The 20,589-nt window shown below is 35.0% G+C and overlaps 2 protein-coding genes across 2 annotated transcripts in view; one reads left to right on the top strand and one right to left on the bottom strand.

The window, feature by feature from the left end:
* Positions 1-20,589, top strand: part of npffr2a (neuropeptide FF receptor 2a) — a 230,925-nt gene that overhangs the window by 20,334 nt on the left and 190,002 nt on the right. The window lies entirely within an intron of this gene.
* The window catches only part of gc (GC vitamin D binding protein), a 45,668-nt gene that overhangs the window by 8,359 nt on the left and 16,720 nt on the right, over positions 1-20,589 (bottom strand). Inside the window, 4 exon segments of the mRNA NM_001002568.2 lie at positions 400-532; positions 12,833-13,035; positions 13,595-13,721; positions 15,979-16,067. Coding sequence (NP_001002568.2) covers positions 400-532; positions 12,833-13,035; positions 13,595-13,721; positions 15,979-16,067 — 552 coding nt within the window.

Genomic DNA, 20,589 nt, shown 5'->3' with positions numbered 1-20,589 from the left:
ATGTCTCCATTCATTCCTTCAGGGAACGAGAGTTACATCTAAGATTTTTTGTTATTATGCATCAACAAGCTTATAAAAGAGGGCATAGAATTGTTAGTAGGGGAGTACAAAAAATACTTATGTCTTTAAAGTAGTAATATACTTTTTTTTTTATACCAATACAGGGTACATAAACTTTTTTTTAAATTGTGCTTTGTGGTTCCACTCTGACAGATCTTTAACTTTTTTTTTCTGAAACTGCACAGGGATGCTGCACTTTGTAACTTTGTGACATCATATAAATTGTTGGGTTCACTTTCAAAGGGACATGACGAAAATATGTCAAAACAGAAGCTAAAGCACCCTTTCGAACTTGAGGAGCAACCTCAGTGATTGCACAGATGATTAGTGTTTCCTGACCTTCTCTGTTAAACATGCAGAGGCATCAGCAGATGAGCAGCAGGCCGTCACCGTGTCCCTGATTCGGTCAAAAATGGTCGCCAGCACAGGCAGAGAAATGGTGGCATGTTTCACTCCAATCAGAAACAAATATCTGCAAATACACATACAGTATGAAACACACACAACACTTGGAAATAGGAAGTTTTATAATTCCCCTGCTGTGTCTTACAACATGATTTTGTTCACTCAAAATTTTTTTTTAACAAATAAGACTTATGTATTGGGAATGCATATACAATTTCCATCTATTTGAATTACATACTTTTAATATAATTGAACATCATAACATCATATCATAAACATCATGTGATTGATATTTGTTAGTTAAACATAAAGAAAACAAATAAGAACAATAATAACAATCAATAAATTAAATGTGTTTTAAATGCTTCATATTATTTCATCTATGCTGTGGTGTATTAAGCTGGGTCAGTTTTACCCCTGAATATTCAGCAAACAAATCTCTTAAAATGTAACTAATTGAATCTAGCCTTTCTACAGCTAGATATATTTATTCCATATTTGAAATGATTATAACTAGTATTTAGTTTTAGCAGATTTAAATTGACTGAAAACAACAACAAAAAACTGACAAATTAAATAAAATGAAAAGTTACAAAACAGTTAATGATAAACTTTGTCATAATCAATTGTTCTGTTGTCCCTAAAATAAATATACACGTTGAGAGAGCAAACCATTTGACATAAAAACCATCACACGGTTGCTGCAGATTTGTTGGCTGCACATCCATGATGTGAATCTCCCGTTCCACCACATCCCAAAGGTGCTCTATTAGATTGAGTCTGGTGACTTTGGAGGCCATTTGAGTGTAGTGAACACATTGTCATGTTCAAGAAACCAGTCTGAGATTATTCGCGCTTCATGACATGGTGTGTTATCCAGCTGGAGATAGCCATCAGAACATAATAGGTCATAAAGGGATGGACATGTTCAGCAACAATACATGATGCTCAATTGGTACTAATTGGTAAGTTGTGCCAAGAAAATATCCCCTACATTATTACACCACCAGCCTGAACTGTTGTTACAATGCAGCAGATTGTCCTGAGCATGTCTACATGCATATTTGCACCGAAGTTGCTGCCATGTGATAGGCTGATTAGACATTTGCGTTAATGAGCAGTTGGACAGATGTACCTAATAAAGTGGCCGGTGAATGTATGTCGCACTGCAGTGTAGTGCAAATCAGATGCAGTTTGTCAATAATTAGTTCACTGGGATGTCAGGGTCAGTGAGCATTTGACCCATTTATCAGTCAAATGGCTGCTGGAAAGAATCAAATCATTAGAATGATCGTTATTATTGGTAGTACTTTATTTTCACAATCCCCTTTAGACATTTTGCTGAGTTATATGTCAACTTTCAGTCAGTTATGTTTTAATAGACTGCCTGAGTAATATCTGCTTTTTTAATCTTTGTTTACATTTTTCAGTTGAGGGCTTTTATCTAATATTTGATCCCACTGTATTTTCTAAATAAATAACTTTTGCTCCTATTAATGTTTGATATGGTTAGATTTGGAATTAAAGTTGGGCTAACTGGTAAATGTGGATAAAATATATATTATTAATTAGTACAGAAATCACATCAGTTACAAACGAGCTTACTATATCGTAAGAAAAGAATAGGCAAAAAGTTCCTTAAACCTGCTTCTGTTTTCACCTTATTGCACACTACATTTTTGGTAATTACATTGTTTATGTCAAATGCTGTTAAATTAAGTGCAATTAATTAAAGATGTAATTTCAGAACACTTTATATAAGATACAATGTAACCAAGTAGACTGTATTAAATGTTTTTTTTTTTTTAAATACACTGAAGACAAAGTGGGTCTGGGACAATTCTGTTTCGGATTATTCTTGTAATTACAATAATAATTTAATACCTGAATTGTTTTAATACTCAATCTGCCTTCTAAACCTTAACTCATTTGGTGTTGTACACAACCTAGTAATTTCTTAGGAAAGTAATCTGTAAGGTTACAAAAGTACTGTCAATTAAAGTGCAGGAGAGGTTTTTTTTAACTGTATCAAAAAACCATGGAAATGATCATTAAATATGTAGGAATGTACATGATGCAGTTGTTCATATTGCCAAACATGTATTTTTCACAAAGAAGGGCCGTACAGATTTCAAAGGCAGATTCTGATGAGATCAGGGACTGGTTAAGATATGTGTGGACTTTTGGGGGGTTTACAATATGGTCACGTTGATTGATCAGTTTGGTGGAAAGAGTACTGAAAAGTCATACTCAAGTAAAAGTATCATTACTTGCCCAAAAATGTAGCACAAGTAGAGAAAGTATCTGTTTTAAATATTACTCAAAGTATGAGTAAAAAGACCTTTTAAAAGTGCTCAATAGTAGTGAGTATTGAGGATTACTCTGGGAAAGGTTGTTTACATGTAATTTGTGCATATGTGTGGAAACGTTACCTTCTGTTGTGCATTTAGTGATTGTTTGAGGTCATTTCGATTATCATACAGTAAACATCTATCTCATCTGTGACATTCAGTCTAAACAGTCTCTGGATCATTACATGTCAAGTATTTTCTTGGACACTTTTAATGCTTCTAAACAGTTTGTCAATGTCAATTTTATTTATCTATCACTATTATACACAACCAAAGGTTGACCAATGTGCTGAACAATACAAATCACAAAGAAAAAGCCTAAAATCATAGCTAAAACAAACAATTCTTACTGACAGTTATTATAGCTAAAAACTCACAAATCTCACTGATAAAATGCCAAATCAAAAAGGCAAGTTTTTAAACTACATTTAAAAACAGACAGAGATGATATAGACCTAATACAGAGGGGCAGAGCATTCCACGAGGGAGGACCAGCTACTGTGAAAGCCCGATCACCCTTGCATTTTAGCCTCGACTTTGGGATGTTTAATAGTCTCTGGTTGAATGACCGAAGAGACCGACCAGTCTGATGTTCAGACAACAGGTCTGACAGGTAGGAAGGAGCCAGGCCATTTAGTAATTTTTAAAACCATGAGAAGAATTTTAAAAGTGACACAAAGTGCACAGGCAACAAGTGCAGAGAGCGTAAAACTGGTGTGATGTGGTCATATTTTTTGGTACCGGTTAAAAGCCTTGCAAGAACATTTTGAACTAACTATAGGCGGGATAGCGTTGTCTGACTGATCCCAAAATATAGTGAATTACAGTAGTCCAATCTAAGTGTTGAAAGCATTAATAATTTTTGAAAAGATTTTCTAGATAAAATAGGTTTAACTGTTTTTAAAAGTCGAAGCTGACTCCAACATTTTTTTCTTAAGGTAGTTTATTTTGATGTGATTTACTTTTTATGTGTGATTTCTTTGGACAGGAGTTACAGGACGGATTTTTCTATTCCCCTTAGACAGAAAATAATAAAGTAATGACTGCAAGTTAAAGGAAAGTGGAGTAAAAGTACAGATACAGCAATAAAAATGTACTCAAGAGAAAGTAAAAGCACACATTTATAAAACTGCTTAGTGAATTTAATTACAGTCATTTGAGTATTTGTAATTGTTACTTTACACCACTGAGTCTCATTGTGATCGAGGAGGAGACTAAATTGGTTTGTAAACTTTGCTCTTTCTCTTTTCTTGCTTTGGCTATTTTCCTGCTCTGTTGTTTTCCTGTTCTGCTCCTCTCTTGCTCTAGGGTCTATCTTCTCATCTCTTCACTGCTATCAGGTTCTTATTGGGACCTACTCTCTGTTCTTTGTTTCTCTCTCCCCCTGTCTCCCCCCTCTCTCAGGTAACTTTAATATACATGTAAGCTGGATATAATTAATATCATATATTTTTAAATCATTTTATGTTTAATCATTTGACACAGTTATTTTGTAATTAATTCAGTGGTAATCATAGTGGCACCACTGTGGCACAGTAGGTAGTGCTGTCGCCTCATAGCAAGAAGGTTGCTGGTTCGAGTCCTGGCTAGGTCAGTTGGTGTTTCTGTTTGGAGTTTGCATGTTCTTCCCACGTTCGTGTGGATTTCTTCCGGGTGCTCCGGTTTCCCCCACAGTCCAAAGACATGTGGTACATGTCAGGGGTGTCCACACTCGGTCCTGGAGCGCCAGTGTCCTGGAGAGTTTAGCTCCAACCCTAATAAAACACTCCTGAACAAGCTAATCAAGCTCTTACTAGGTATACTAGAAACTTCCAGGCAGGTGTGTTGAAGCAAGTTGGAGCTAAAGTCAGCAGGACACCAGCCCTCCAGGACGAACTTTGGACACCCCTGGTATAGGTGAATTGGGTAGGCTAAATTGTCTGTAGTGTGTGAGTGTATGGATGTTTCCCAGAGATGGGTTGCAGATGATAGGGCATCCACTGCGTAAAACATGTGCTGGATAAGTTGGCAGTTCATTCTGCTGTGGCGACCTCAGATTAATAAAGGGAAAAACCGAAAAGAAAATGAATGAATGAATGTAATCAGCAAGTTATTGTCATTAAATCATTTCATTTTAAAGTATCCTGGGATTTCTTTTGATTGAACATCAACACTTAATTGCTCCATATTGCAATACAAGACAATCACATAATAGCAACCCATATAGCAAAATTTCTCTGGCCTAGATCTGTCCTACACAATCAGCTTTTGCTTGGCCCACATGCCGCAGTCAGTTATGGTGCATGATTGCACCAAGCCTGGCTTCCAGTCAAGGTCCAAACATGGACCATATCTGGGCCAAGTCTCAACAAAGTTAATAACCCATAACTGGGCCTGAACTAGGCCAGATATGTTGGTGCATCATGACAGCAATGAATTTGATAAACCCAAGAAGCTTTATGCTTTGGGCACGCTATCTATGGGCATACGTTTTCTCGAAGCGAACTGAATGGAACTCAAAAAAATAATTTAAATGTATTTTAAAAGTAAGTCAAAACAGGCTAAATGTTCATTCCCCTCATAAAATATTTTTTACATCTTGGTCAAATACTATATTTGATAATTGGCCCAAGTATTTAGTACCACCTATAAGACTGTGCCACCTCTGTCAAACTCGGGCCATGTTTGGCCCACATGCTGTATGCCAGTACCAGATGGATGCCTGCTGTGCCAGCTTTATGCCAAATCTGGGCCAGAATTCTTTGCTACCTGAAAAAGCTCTCCCACATTTTTAGCTATTAAGCCATTTTTGGTATAAGATTGCAGAAGGATGGTTTAAGAAGAATGGCCAGGAAGTTTGACCAGAAGATTAATGGTCGTGCCCAACAGAGCCTGGTTTCTTTCAAGGTTTTTTCCACTTCATTTCGTCAATTGGTATTTAGAAAAAAAGTTTTTTCCTTGCCACTGTTGCCACTGGCGTGCTTGGTTAAGGACTTGTGGAGCTGTGCATCGATGAATTTGCTCTTCACTTTGAACTTTTAGCAGTGAAATTTAACTGAATTACACTGAACTTCAACTCTGAAATCTGGAATTTACTAGAACTAGCTGCTTTGACACGACCTACATTGTAAAAGTGCTACATAAACAAACATGAATTGAATTTATATTGAATTGATATTGATAACTTTATATTGAATTGATACATTTTTTGTCATTTGGCAGAACTAAAGTTCAAACCGCTGTAGTTAAATCCCATCTTTACAAATGAACTCATTTACTGGGAAATGTACTTATTAAATAACTTAATCTTTCTAAAATATCAGCTAATATTGAAATACATCATCTCTTCAGTATGTTTTTAAAATTAAATATAAATTAGAATACATAAGAAATATAGAGAAACTAGAAAACAAAACATAAACGAATAATTAATGATAATCAAAATGAAATGAAACAATTAAAACAGTTCAAGCTGTAATTTTAATTTTATGCTCCACCACTAGGGGGTGCAGTTGGTCAGTGTAATGGTTCTGGAGAACTAGAGTCCATCTGACTGTGCTTTTAAATATCATTAGTTTAAATATTAATAAAATTGTTCCTACTTCTCTCATTTGTGTCAGAGCAGCATGTCTTACATTAATTTCACTCGTATACGCCCAGAAGCTGCAACAAATGACCTGGTGTTAGCCCCCTGAAGCACTGTGCAAATGCCACCTTTAATGACACCAGGTTTGTGTGGGGCTCTTGCGTGCACACATTCCACGTCAAGTGGCTCTTCTAATTACAGTTCAAGATAAATTAAACATAGGCTTCTGTGCATGGCTGTCTGCCCCTCTGCGAGAGTTCATTCTTTTCTGTCCACCCAGGCATACAAGTGACTCCAAAAGCTTCATTCAGCACAGCATGCAGTGCATACAGTTACATTTTCGCTAAATGAGAAAGGCATGAGGTGCTGATCAGAGGACGGCTTTGGCTCACTCTTACAAATGAAACTGACAGCTAGGGATGAAAGAAAAGGTCAAAGAATTCAGATCTTTTTTTGAGGGCAAACTGTCCTAATGCTTGGTGCTCCAAGCGAGCATTATAGGAAAATCAGATATGGGATCTCATTCTTTCATCCTCTTTTCTAATAACAAAATTGCTGAGTAAAGTTATACATTTATGCATTGGATGTTTCTGACCCCACTTTGACTAAAACATCTCCCAATGTGTCATCTAGATGAGACTGATGTTAAACCTATGCAGTCAGGCACATTTTTTGGGAATGCAGAAAGCTAAAACTGTTCTGAAAAGCAGTAAATTACACATTCCATTGGACAACACTATACCTCTTTGGTACGGAATTGAACAAGACTTACAATATATCTAATATGAGGTTTGGCATCATATCTTAGTTTTCAAACCTGCATTTTGTTCAACTGGATACAATCAAGGTGTCCAACATTTTTAAAAATTGAAATACTATGGATGGTTCTAGTCCTCTGATTGCTTCAGAGTTTTATGGAGAGAAGATTTTTTTCTACTCATTTCTAAACAAAATAGTTTTAATAACTCCTTTTTAATAACTGATTTATTTTATCTTTGCCATGATGACAGTAAATAATATTTGACTAGATATTTTTGAAGACACTTTTACAGCTTAAAGTAACAATTAAAGGTTTAACTAGGTTGATTAGGTTAACTATAGGCAGGTTAGGGAAATTAGGCAAGTTATTGTATAACAGTGGTTTGTTCTGTATACTTTCATAAAAAAGAGGCTAAATTTTGATCTTAAAATTCTTTTTAAAAACATTAAAATCTGCTTTTATTCTAGTCAAAATAAAACAAATAAGAATTTCTCCAGAAGAAAAAAAATAATGGCTAATAATTCTGTTATCGAGACTTTAGGAAAAAGGGAAAAAAAGAAAAACAAATTGTGTGACTGATGTAGGCAGCAGGTAACATGGTGGCTCAGTGGTTAGCACTGTCACCTCACAGCAAGAAGGTCGCTGGTTCGGGCTGGGTTGGTTGACATTTCTGTGTGAAGTTTGCATCCAGGCGTCTGCTGTGTAAAACATAATCTGGATAAGTTGGCAGTTCATTCTGCTGTGGCAACCTCTAATAAAAAAAAGTGACTAAGCCAAAGGAAAATGAATGAAGAAATGATAATGGCAGCCAGAAGAGAGAAAAACACTCATGCTCCCATACATGCTGAATTACAAACACCTTGCATAAACGCAAATTTTTAATTTTTTTGGTAATTTGATGCAAATGATAAAAAACATACATAAATACTTGTACATACTTGTACATATGCTTTTATTTTAAATCAAAATACTAAAAACCTTTTCAAGGCTTCACACCTAGCTGATTATTGATTATAAAGCTTGTTGGGCATGCTGTCCTGGCAGAGAGCCCTGAGCTCTTAAGAACCTCAGTACCGTTGCAAGGCGAGAGGGGAGTTTGAGCTCAGGTAGATCTCGAGAACTCCCATGCTGTAGCTGCTAATGATTGAGTGATTGCTCTTACGACACAACGACTTACTAAGAGCATGTCTATGGTGCTGATTTGGATTAGTCAATTAACTTATGTTGCATGTTTTTTGATGGATGGGAGTAAACCGGAGTACCTGGGGGAAACCCACATGAGCACAGGGAGAGCGTGTAAACTTGGCACAGAAATGTCAGCTGCCTTCAGGATTAGAACCAGTGACGTTTTTGCTGTGAGGCAACAGTGCTAACCACTGGGCACCGTTCCACCCATCTAGGAAAGGAGGAGGAGTAGGGGTGGAAGAGGGGATTCTTCAACACGAAGATGGCTGTCATATGAAACTTAGGGTATTTAAAGTGGCTTAGGAATCGTCTGATTGGTGAATCATAAGTTGGATAATGCGGGGCCGGCTGCAAGCAATCATATGCAAGTGATCCTCTCGAAATTAATTTATAAATAAACTTCACTTTGCTATCTAAAAAGCTGATGACTGTTAAACAAGTCATAACAGTCTGTTGAAAACAGTTCATTTTCGACTGTACACATAGTCACAGCTGGACTTTTTTGTTACTGTTTCCTCAGATTTTTGTATTTTTATTTTGTAAATATTCGTATTACATTTCAATGCTTTTTGTTACTGCTTGTTTTCATTGGTATCCTTGTATTTATTTATTTTTTTATTCTTAATATAAATGAACAAAGAATAAAAAATAAAAAAAAGATCTCAGATGCTGCACAGCACAGAAAAGGGTCTGATTTGCATTATGCATATCATCAGGTCTCATGTGTTAAAGGGGTCTTTTGATACATGTTATAACTTGACATATTGAGTTTAGTAAGTTGGTAATGTTTTGCTGTTTGGGCATAAACAACATCTGAAGCTATGACGCTCAATGTTCAATGTAAAGAGAGATCTTTTCTTTTTCATTATTCACAAGCGCTTCAACACTTAGCTTGTGGGGATTGCAGTGAACATCTTCCTGGATGCTTCTCTGTTCTTATTTGTGCATCCACATTTCCTCTCCTCACTTCTTTTGCTTGAGTATACAACTCCACCCAATTCATGATTCGAGGGAAGGATGCAAGGAAAAGATGCAAGGAGGACAGAGGAATTGAATCAAGTGAAAAGATTGCCTCGCTTCCTTTAACGTCACTTGAACGCGTCTTCATTTAATGAAAACTGTACATCACTGATTTTGTGTGCACGTGTATATTCTCGAATATTTCAGATAATTATTTACATTACAAAGATTCAATCTTTACAAAACACCATGTTTGTCTGTATTTCTTATTTTACTTATGATTAACAATGAATTATTCACTGTTATTAACTGCTTTTTCTTGTGCTAGAAAGTATTATAAAAAATTTCACAGGAGCTGTGAAAACTAACCACATTTACAATTAGTTTATGCTTAATCTTTACATTAGTGTGTGTTTGATTATTCAACGGTAGTTAGAGATTATTGGCGCAGATGTGAAAGCGGAGGAGAATTTGCATGCGAATCACGTTTCGTCAATAAAACACTTTCGCAAAGGATCCACCTGTGTATGCTCACTCATGCCTCCTCAGGAAGCCTCCTCTTTCCTCGCTTCCTCACGGTGCAATTAGAGAACTGAGACATCTTACAAGATGGCTGAGCTCGATCGGTTTCCAGGTTGTAAGAGGGATGATGGAGGAGTGAGGAAACAAGAATGGATTTTAAGAAGCACCCATTGTGTATTTCAGGGGGACGAGCTTTATAAAACCAGGAGTGATTTTAGTAGAATGGAAATGGAAAAGTTAGATAAAGTAAAAAAAAATAAAAATAAAACAATCAAGTCTCTGAAAACAGCTGTTTAACCACCCCTTTTAACTTTCTAGGAGTTTAGGGGTGTTTTAAAAAATATACGATAATGACTTTGTAAAATAGAACAACTAACACTGATAAAGTTTGTATCTTAAAAAAAACAACAGAAAATCACATTTAAATAATGTAAAAAAAATCTTTGGCACAGTGTTACTGTAAAGGGAGTCGCATACCGGATGCGCTGCGACACGGTACACACACAACAGTTGCAAGTATCGCACACCAGACACACACACATTCGGATGTTATTTCATATGAAACTATTCAGAACTGATCTGTGGCATGGCAGAAATATGAACAGTGTCTTGAGTCGTAGCTGGGCGCTGCCGACTTATGGAGCCGGTGTGCGTACCCTGATAGAAATCAATGTTAAGAAATGTAAAATGCATGGCACTGCATTGTGAGGAGCATCACAGAACAGCCCATTATTTCAGCAGTCAGAATGACCACTGTGGCCATACTAGTAGTTACAATTTTGCAGTTCCATTGTTAAAATGTAAAATGACTCTAGTACTTTAATTTGTAAGTCACCCCGGCTCAACTTATCAACTCAAGTTCATGGGGGAAATTTAAGGTTTACTGTAGTTGTTGTCACCATTGTCATGATGCAAGAGGTTAAGTATATCAGTAACATTTTACAATAACAGTACTACTAAATAAGGATGTACTAATATTTAAATGGACATTATTGTTAACTAACGTAGAGTTAGGGTATGCGCTAATCAAGAACTTTAATTACAACATGTGTAATGTGTTTATGTGTGAATAACAACTTTGTTAATTACTTGTTAGTCCATGTTTGTTAAATATTGTATTAATTAACATTTTAGCTTTAGCTAAATGTAACCAACATGAACTCAAGACCTGTTTATGTATCTTTATTACATGACTTTACAAGGAGGTCATTATCCTTAATTTAATTTTAACTATGAATGAATATCATTGCATATATGTATAAATATTTGTTACCATGCTAAATCTCTCATAAAGTTGTCATGACAGAAGTATAACAACATTTGTCACACGTCAATAAGTTTAGCATTTTCAGCACCATTTTCATTTTAATAACACTTTCACATCTAAGGGTTCACATCTTTGTAAAAGTTATATTTCTACTTACATTACAAACATTTTTATGAGACACATACAACATCTATAATGTGATCACATGCTAATTAAGTTAAATTAATGGTGTCTGAGTCTGCTCCTTAAGGCTGATTGTCCCTGCGTACTTTACTGTAGATCAAGTCGAAATTTAACTCCTGTAATGTTTAACACTTAAAGCTCACAGTTTTGCACATATAGCGAAGGACAAGCTATCTGCCTTTAAGGACGAGCTATCTGCCTTTAAGGTTGGATTTCATTATTTATTTTGGATCACGAAAGTAAAATTTATCTACCTAAAAGATTATGCTGCCTCCCGGTGGTAAATGCAGTCGTACAGTTGATGGGTACTAATTAGTAGTTAAGTAATTTATTTCCCTAATTTGGCAACCATGAATTGGCTTGCATTTCCATTCAGTAAAAAAATAAAGTTAGTGTTCCATTTGGGATGACACTAAACTCTACTCTACACAGTTAAGGATAAAAGTGCATAAGTATATTTTGTATAAGTGCATTGTGTATATAGTGTGTAATTTGGGACTACAACGAGCACTAACTCCAAATTAAAGGTTCCAAAAGAGCGGTGACACAGAATAACCATTTTTGGTTCTAAAAGTAGCCTTTCAGTCAATAGTTCTTAAAGGGGTCAATCATTTAGGGTTCTCTTTTAATGATCTAGGTGCAAAGTCTAAAGTGCATCGCACAAGAGCATTAAGGGCGTGTCCGAAGAATGAGCCTCCTCTTAACGGACTCTTTATTTTCTCTTTACTTTCACTCCTTACTTTACTCCTTTACTTGGATGGATGAGGAAATGGGGTTGTACGCACTCTACTAAGTACATCCATCAACTTACATATTTAATTTAGTGGAAGTGCAACGATTTGTTTCAAAACTATTTCTAAATTCAGTTCTAATTTCCAGCAAACAAATAAATTAACAATAATAATGAAAAACCGTATATCCAGACAGGAGTGCTGAAGCAAGGTGGAGCTCAACTGTGCCAGACAGTTTCCCTCCATGACTGAGTTTAGAAATCCCTGATTTAAATGTTCATTTAATGTTACCATAGAAACATACGGTTGTTAATCTGATGTGTTCTTGCAGTCTAAATAAAGCTTTGGTTTTCAATTAATCACAAGAGGCTTTAATATCTGATCATAATGCTAATTATACACAAGTCAGATGCGTTTTCTCATTTGTAAGCATTTAGAGACTTATTTTAATATGATCATATTGAAAGCCACATTATGAATAATTCATGAATAGTTGCACTTTTGCCCTTTGAGAGACTAGCTGAAGATTAAAATCAAGAGGATCGCTTTTCATTGGAAAAAAGGGGGCAGCATGACTATTCCCAGAGGCCTTGTATTAAATATGTGACAGTGAACCTGCTATGTGCCAATTATATTACACTGCATCACTTTACCATTTACATGCTATTAGTCAAAGCATTCAAAAATATGCTACAGTGACTGCAAGGTCTTCCTTCAAAAAACTGTGGCACATCACAATGAAATAAGCTGGCTAACATTGCAAATACCTTTTAGCTTGACCGTTCCTTTATAACACGCATGATTTCACTACCTCTGAATATTTGATGAATATTAAATAAGCACCTGTCAATCCCATGTGGTTGAGCTCCATCGCAGAGCTGGGATGAATCTGGATTTGCCACGTCTGGAGATTGATGGGACTGTCTTTTTAAGCCATCCACACAGGGAAGAGACTCTAGCGCAGGTTTATTGCAGCACTTCCGCAAATCCTCAGACATGGCAGTCGGTTTGGATTCATCGCAGAGGACATTATGAACACTTGATATCTGTTATGAAAGAAAAAGAACAACGAATGAGTCACTCCAGCTGAATTTCAAGACAAAATAAATGACATCAGAGTTCTGTTGCATTTCCTCCGTGTGCTCCACTCGCAAACATAAAGTAAAACCTCCTCCCATTATTTTATTTATTGGTAGTTTGATATAACTGCTGCATTTATATCAATTACCTTCAAAACTGAAAAGAGCAGCTTTGATTAGCAGCAATATATGACTGCTGGCATTGATATGAAGTACAGAGAGAAATGCAAGATTCACTCAAGGACCAAGTCTAGACCAGGCCATACAAATAAATAAATTCTGAGTTAAAGGATACAGTAAATCCATACGAAGTAAGCAGTCATTATTATGTTTTCATCCTCGCTACCTCCCCCAAAACAACATCATTTTATTTTTCCTATAATCAGATGTCTTGTGAATTGGAAAAGAAAAACGCCTCTCCAAGTAGACCTGCTAAAATTGTCCTAATAAATTTTATTCATTGTATTTTATTCAACACCGTGTTGCACAGAACACCTCCGCCTCTAAGTCTGACCGTTTCGCTCACCTCTTCAATAATACATTCAGGTTGGGGCCGTAAACAGCATTTTTCAAGCCCGGAATGGGTACGACTGGACAGGACTGATGCTTCTTCAAAGGACAGCCCCAGGAGACTTCCATAATATGCTGACAGCCTATAAATATGACAGAATTTAAATGCATAAGACATTGTAAGCATCTAATTAAAACACTTACAGTATAATGGACTCCAGGCTTCTAAGCAGTAAACACACACATGCTAGCTGCAAATGGACCACATCCTTGTGCTATAGGCATTAGGAGTAATAATAATAAGTAGAAGAGTATAAACAACATGAAGGAAGCATGCTGTATTTCTCAGAAAAGTTATTTTCTCATCCTCATGTTGCTCACAACACTTATTCTCTATAAAAATATAAAAATATAAAAGTCTATAAAAAATTAAAAGTGTTACAATTCAAAGTGACCGTAGAAAGCACTATGGAAATAACAGAGATATGTTCAACATCAATCTATTTTTGCTTGTTTGTATTTTTTGGTCCGACATTGATGTTTCTTAGAAGAGCACTTTAAATGAAACCTTAAATGCACAAATGTTTTCCCGTTCATTATTGCATAACTGGGTCTTTAGAAAGCCAGGCTTATATACAACATCTCTAACTACTATTCTGATATGTTAAAACAATTATTTCCATTATTGCAACTGTCATATTTTGGTGGGTATTATCTGAGGCCAATGTCTAACATACTTTTTCTGTTGGGGAATTGTAAAAGTGTCTCAGACGTGCCATTGATTGTCGTCTACTATGATGCATTATACAAGACAAAACAATAGATTCTTATGTCCTTGAAGATCGCAGTCATTATATATCGCAGCAGCGCATTATGTCAAAAGACTCATGTCAGAATCGAGCTGATATTATGTAGCCCATCCATGGTAATGTAAAGACTGTAAAAATGTTCTGTGGAGGCAGTAATAATGCGTTCTTGAACTGTTTGGAAAGAAAATGCATGAACGTCAGTCCTAAAAGAGTGCTTTTGTAGCAGTTTTAAAAAGTAAAAAACGTAAAGGCGGTATCACCAAAGCTCCAATAATATCAACATTTAGTGTGATGTTTTATGTCTTATGAACATCCACTATGCTTAAAATAGAAATGATCAGATGATCACATTCAGAAATGATCAGAAATGTGCTCCAACGTTAGGCACAACTCAACTCAAGACTTAAAACATATCTGTTTAGCTATGCTACGTCCGGCAGGTTGCACTATTATGTTTTTCTTTTTTATTCTTTTAAAACCTGTTTTAACACATTTTGGTATGTTTTTATTTTCTTAGCTTGTATTTTAAGTTTCTTCTATTCTTGTTTGTGTAAAGCATTACCTATATACCTATACCTACATTTACCTATGTGTATAAAATGTGCTATATAATTAAACTTGCTTTGACTTGTCTTAAAACATAAAATGCTTTGTTATAATCTTTTAATAAAAGGCAATTTTCTTTTTAGCTTAGGTGTTGCTGCTTTTACAGTTTCAGATCCTTGTGTTACTATTATCATTCCTAATAGTTATCATATATTCCAATCCTTTTTGTGCACAGGTTTCCTATCAGCAGCTGCTCCAAAAATCTCTAATTCTTTAATTACAGTCCAGATGATGAGAAATAGGTGCATGTGTAATCAGTGCAGGGGAAGCTGGGAAATGGAGTTCATGAAAGGATCAGTATTTCATTGATGTTGACCTACACTTTTGTATGAAAACTATGGAATTGACAACCCTGGCTCAATGTGTCGAAATGGGTTTATAAAAAAAATCTGGCTTAATGTGTGTGTGTTTTTAAGCGATGCATTACACTACTGGTCAAAAGTTTGGGGTCAGTTTTTTTTATTATCATTAATTTTATTTATTCACTTAAATAAAATTATTCTGTTCATCAGAGCGGCATTTATTAAATATTAAAAAATGTTAAATTGTTAAATACTTATTTATTACTTATTGTATGTAGTCTCAAATAAAATGATTACTCCAGTCATTATTGCTTTTATTATTATTACCATTAATAATAATACTAATAATAATAAATAATATTAATAATAATTAATATTAGAGTGATTTTTGAATGATCATGTAACTCTGAAAACTGGAGTTATGAAACTGAAAATTCATCTTTAAAATCATTTGAATAAATTATTAAATTAACTGATAAACTACTTTTGAACAGCTATTTTATAGTGCAATAACATTTCACAATGTTACAATTTGTACTGCATTTTTGAATAAATAATGCAGCCTTGGTGAGCAGGGGAAGCTTATTTTGAAACATTTTTAAAACCCCAAACTTTGACTGGTAGTTTATAAACTATATGTCCAGTATGTATATTTGTAGCTGTGCAAGAAATGGTATATTTACCCATATCTGTAGGATTTCAAATTCATTTGATTGTTGCAAACATGAGATAGAAACCTCAGAAAAATGTTGGAGCTTCTCATCTGGATTCTCTGTAAAATGACAAGATTTGTAATAAAAAAAAACATAAGTAAACATAAAATGATTGTAAGACTAATTTGTATGATAATTGGGTAATGATAATGATATCATTATTCTAATCATCCTTATCATCATAATCATTTAATCGTCTTTCTGCTACATATTAACAGACAAAACAGACAACAAGCTTGTGTGCTCCCCCACACACCAAGTAAAATAAAGCCATTTAATTAGTAGCTATTGAAAGCTGTGTGGGCAACAGAGAGCAGATTTAGCTCCATGAAAAGCATATGAGTCTGTCATGTTTTGTTTTGACAGTATATCTTGGAATCCTGTTTGTCCCACACAATAGATTAATGCAAGAGCATTCACACAAGTTGATACCAAAAGCAAACATGCAATAAACAATAATGATTATAAGTCTCATTACATTCTGTCAAAGAAGCCTTAAGCTTATACGGCTGCATGTGGTACTTATGCTGGATGGTCTAAAAATAGCAGAAAAGGAAACAATTACACAGTTGCAACTGAAGAATATAGTGCCAAAATGATGTGCCAAATATAGGCGCACTTCCTATCTATTAGTAATGACTTGGCTCAGTTTGACTTGGATTTGATAATTATAAGCAAAAAATAAAATAAAATAATAATCAAAAAGTGATATTTTAACAAAGTAGAGAATTTGAAAATCGTCCTTGAGCCAACAGAGCAGTAAGGGCTTATTATTTTCTCTATTCTTGGAAATACACTATTTGCCATTTTCATCATCTTCCAATTAGAGAGCTTATTATGCTAAATGAATGAAGGCATCCTTGCTGAAAAACAACAGCAATAATAAAACCTCAAGGCTGATGAAATACACAGACCAAGCACTCAAGTATAAGAACACTGTACATTTTAATGCCAGTAAAAGCATTAAATACTCCTTTTCTATTTATATTTAGTAAAAAAAAAAAGTACATATTGCTGAATCATTACTTATCCTAACAACTCAAGTGTGCAGACAATAATATAATAATAAATATGAATATAAAATAAAATGAATAACATTTAAATTATTTAAGAAAGAAAGAAAAACAAAAAGTGTGATGACAAATATAAACATAATGTTTAAAAACAGAAGTAATGTTGGAAAAAAAAAATCCTAGTTTTTCATGCACAGAGTATAAAAATATTCGTCAGTTAGCAGTTTTTTTTTGTTTTGTGATTTATGTTTTTTATTTTTTACCCTTTTATGTATGCTTTTCCAACAACTTTTAACTTTGATAAGTAAGAAAAAAACAACTTTTATTAACATTTTGAGTAGCTTAAGTTCAGTTATATATTGTCTGGGTTGGTGCTGTATCAAACACCAGCCATTTAACCCTGATAGTTCGCTGGAGAACATTCACTTTTACCCAGACCACAGTCCTGTCATGCATAGGCATGGGCCAGTATAGGATTCTGACATAATAACCTTGAATAAAATTATCACGGTAACACGATATTTCGATTACCGGTCTAAATTATATTCTTTTTAAATGTCTTGGTAATAAACAAAAACCTTTTTGCCCTTTGAGCACACTATACTTAATTTTGAGAAATATTTAAAATATTTTGGAGCAAAAACATGACTATAAATAATTTAAATGAAGCAATGACTTCTGCTGTCTTCGGTTCAAAACCACAGATTTCTTTACCGTTTTAAAAAATGTAAAATTAAAATTGTACACATACCTTAGGGACGGTATTACAGAACATTTTGTCAGTTTTAAAACCTTGACTTTTCCAAACCGTGGTATACCTTGAAAATGATTATCGTCCTATACCTAGTCATGCACCACACACTCACACCTGTTCTGGTTCTTCTATGATTACACACACACACAGCTGGGAGCTGCTCAAAGACTAATTACATGGACCAAAAATACAGCACACAAACACACAGACTTTGCTGAGTCTTGTTGTCTTGTAACTAATGATGGTAAAATTAAGCTTTCAGAACCAGTGACCTGTTTAACTCAATTGTACCAGAAAAAGGTTTGTTACTCAAAGCTTTCCAAATCAGAGCTCGATGAGGACCTCTGCTGGTTAATTTGTGGGAAAGCACTGTGTTGCAACTATCAAACGTTCACTACTGACTAAAGCCTCCTTTCCACTGCACACGACAAACGACAAGCGACAGACCGAAAGTCATTCATTTCCAATGGAGAGCAGTCCGGAGCTGCGTGGAGTTCCGATCATCTCATATGCGGAGAAATATAGAAATGATGCGGTTGAAATATTTGAACTCTTGCGACTAGACTGTTTACGACCGGCCGACCGGATGTGATGTATTCCAGTGTTGTACAAGCAGGTCCATGCGTGAGAGATGAGAAATAGGACTTTATTTGGTTATTTTTTGAATTATATAAATTCTATAAAAAAAAAAAAAAAACATATCTGTTCCTAAATGTAAGAAAGTATTAAAAATATATATTTTTTTATGTTGTCTCCACATTCCTTCTAATGTTTGTAGCGGTCTATGAGTTTCTAGTATATATTCATTCATTAAACCATGTAAACGCACAAAGAATAAAGGCTGTTTTGCTTTTGAACTCCTGTATTTCGGACACTGTGAGAACAGCTTCCTTCCCATGGTGCACGACAACATTGAAAATACTGTGCAACTGCCATGAGGGGGCGTATACCGACAGTCGTGTCCAAATATCATGTGCAGTAGAAAGGCGGCTTTACTCATTTAAATAGTACTACAACAACAGTAATATAAGCAAATAACTCAACTACTGTAGTTTTTTTCTTTTTCTTTTTTTACATATAAGGTATGTTACACCACCAATGACTGCATAAAATCCAAGGTATTTAAAAGTATTTACGTTTATTGTATTCCAACCAGTCCTACACCCACACATACATTCCTATGGGGATCGAACCAGCAATGCATGGGAGGTGAATGCTCTAAGTAGGAGGCTATGGGAGGGATGCTTTTAGGCTGCACTCACATGCTGGTCTCCGATACACACTATACTACAATATGCAGTGGCCTTCTTTAAAAATAGATGTAAATAGTATGCTAATATATTTTAGTATGATCCAAAAGCTTTTTTACCATAAATTACTATTGTAATTTAGTTGAATTACTGGTGCGTGGAACCAGTGCAGTCCTTTGAAACAGTTGAAATGTATGTAATCGACGCCTAATCTCTCGCTATACACTTTACTAACTAGGGTGTTTAAAACCTTTGAATCACAATTTAAAGCAGTCATGTGGTTATAGGTGAAAATGAAGCTTTAGAGATCACTGATCACTTGATTATGGCAAAATGAATCAAGCTCTGGTACAGCTTTGGTTTACCGCAAAATGTGTCTTTTTTTTTTTTTTATACATGCTTCGAAGTCTCGGTTCATGATGTTACATCACTACTTGTAACACTGCAAAGTGGTCTCTTGTTTCATCTAGCCTAGCCGTTGAACCCTTTCCTTATTTTGATTCCTTGCTGCTTGCATCATTTCTGGATGGTCTGTATGTGACTGTTTACCCCTGTTTTGACCGTTGCCTGTATACATACATACATGCATAGACATATTATTACATTTTATTGTTTAAAACAGTGTTCAAAAATTAGATTTTTGACTTCAACTATATGTAAAAACAATTACTAAAGAGAACACATACAGTACACTCAATGAGATAACTTTCTGATTTCTTAAATTGAAAAGCAGCAGAAATCACAACATCTGTTCGTTGATTCAGAGATATTCTGATCAGCAACTCACAGGCTGACAAGTTAGGTTTTTAAGAAGAGCAAGAGCTGTGTTTATTTATAATTTGCTGTGGTTTGAAATCCCAGTGTGAATAAAACTAAAATGAATAATATTCTTTATCTTTTTTACCTTCCCTCAGGTTGTATAATAATGATGTTTCTACTTAGTAGCACTCAGCTAAAAACAAATATTAAATTAAATTACCACAATTAATTTAAGCATTAAAACAATAGTTCACCCAAAGCACCATTTACTCACCCTTGTGTAAATGCTATAGACACGTTTTGGACAAAGTTGTTAACATTTGTCTTTCTGTCATAAACCTATAATAATTTGAGTTAATTTGTGTTACTTGCCAAAATGTTTGAATGTGAAATTTATAAAAGACTTTTTAAAAGAAAGAGTTGCTATTGGAGCACAACAGATCACATGTTTAAGTTAAGTGGAGTGCGGAACCGCTGCATTATGGGTCAAACTAACATGGTGGCAGAAAGAAGCTAACAATTCATAGCCAGAGAAAGGTCTTTATTCTGCATGGTCTAAGATGGCGCACACTGTAGTTAATGTTTAAGTCTGTAATATTTTGTGTATAGTGTTGTTTTATGTCAGTTTATGCGAACAATGCTTTTATAAAGACTGATATAACGGGATTCAGAGTTGTCATACATGTTAATTTGCATACCAGCAGATATTTAAAGAAGAGACAAATGTGAAAAGGACTAAGATGCATATTTTAAATGTTATATGCTATATTTGCTTCAGTTTTGAGGTCTGCACAAAACAGAGAAA

This window comes from Danio rerio, chromosome 5 (assembly GCF_049306965.1).
Source record: "Danio rerio strain Tuebingen ecotype United States chromosome 5, GRCz12tu, whole genome shotgun sequence".
Lineage (NCBI taxonomy): Eukaryota > Metazoa > Chordata > Actinopteri > Cypriniformes > Danionidae > Danio > Danio rerio.
The sequence above is the reverse complement of the archived record's forward strand: the minus strand, read 5'-3'. Positions and strand labels throughout refer to the sequence as shown.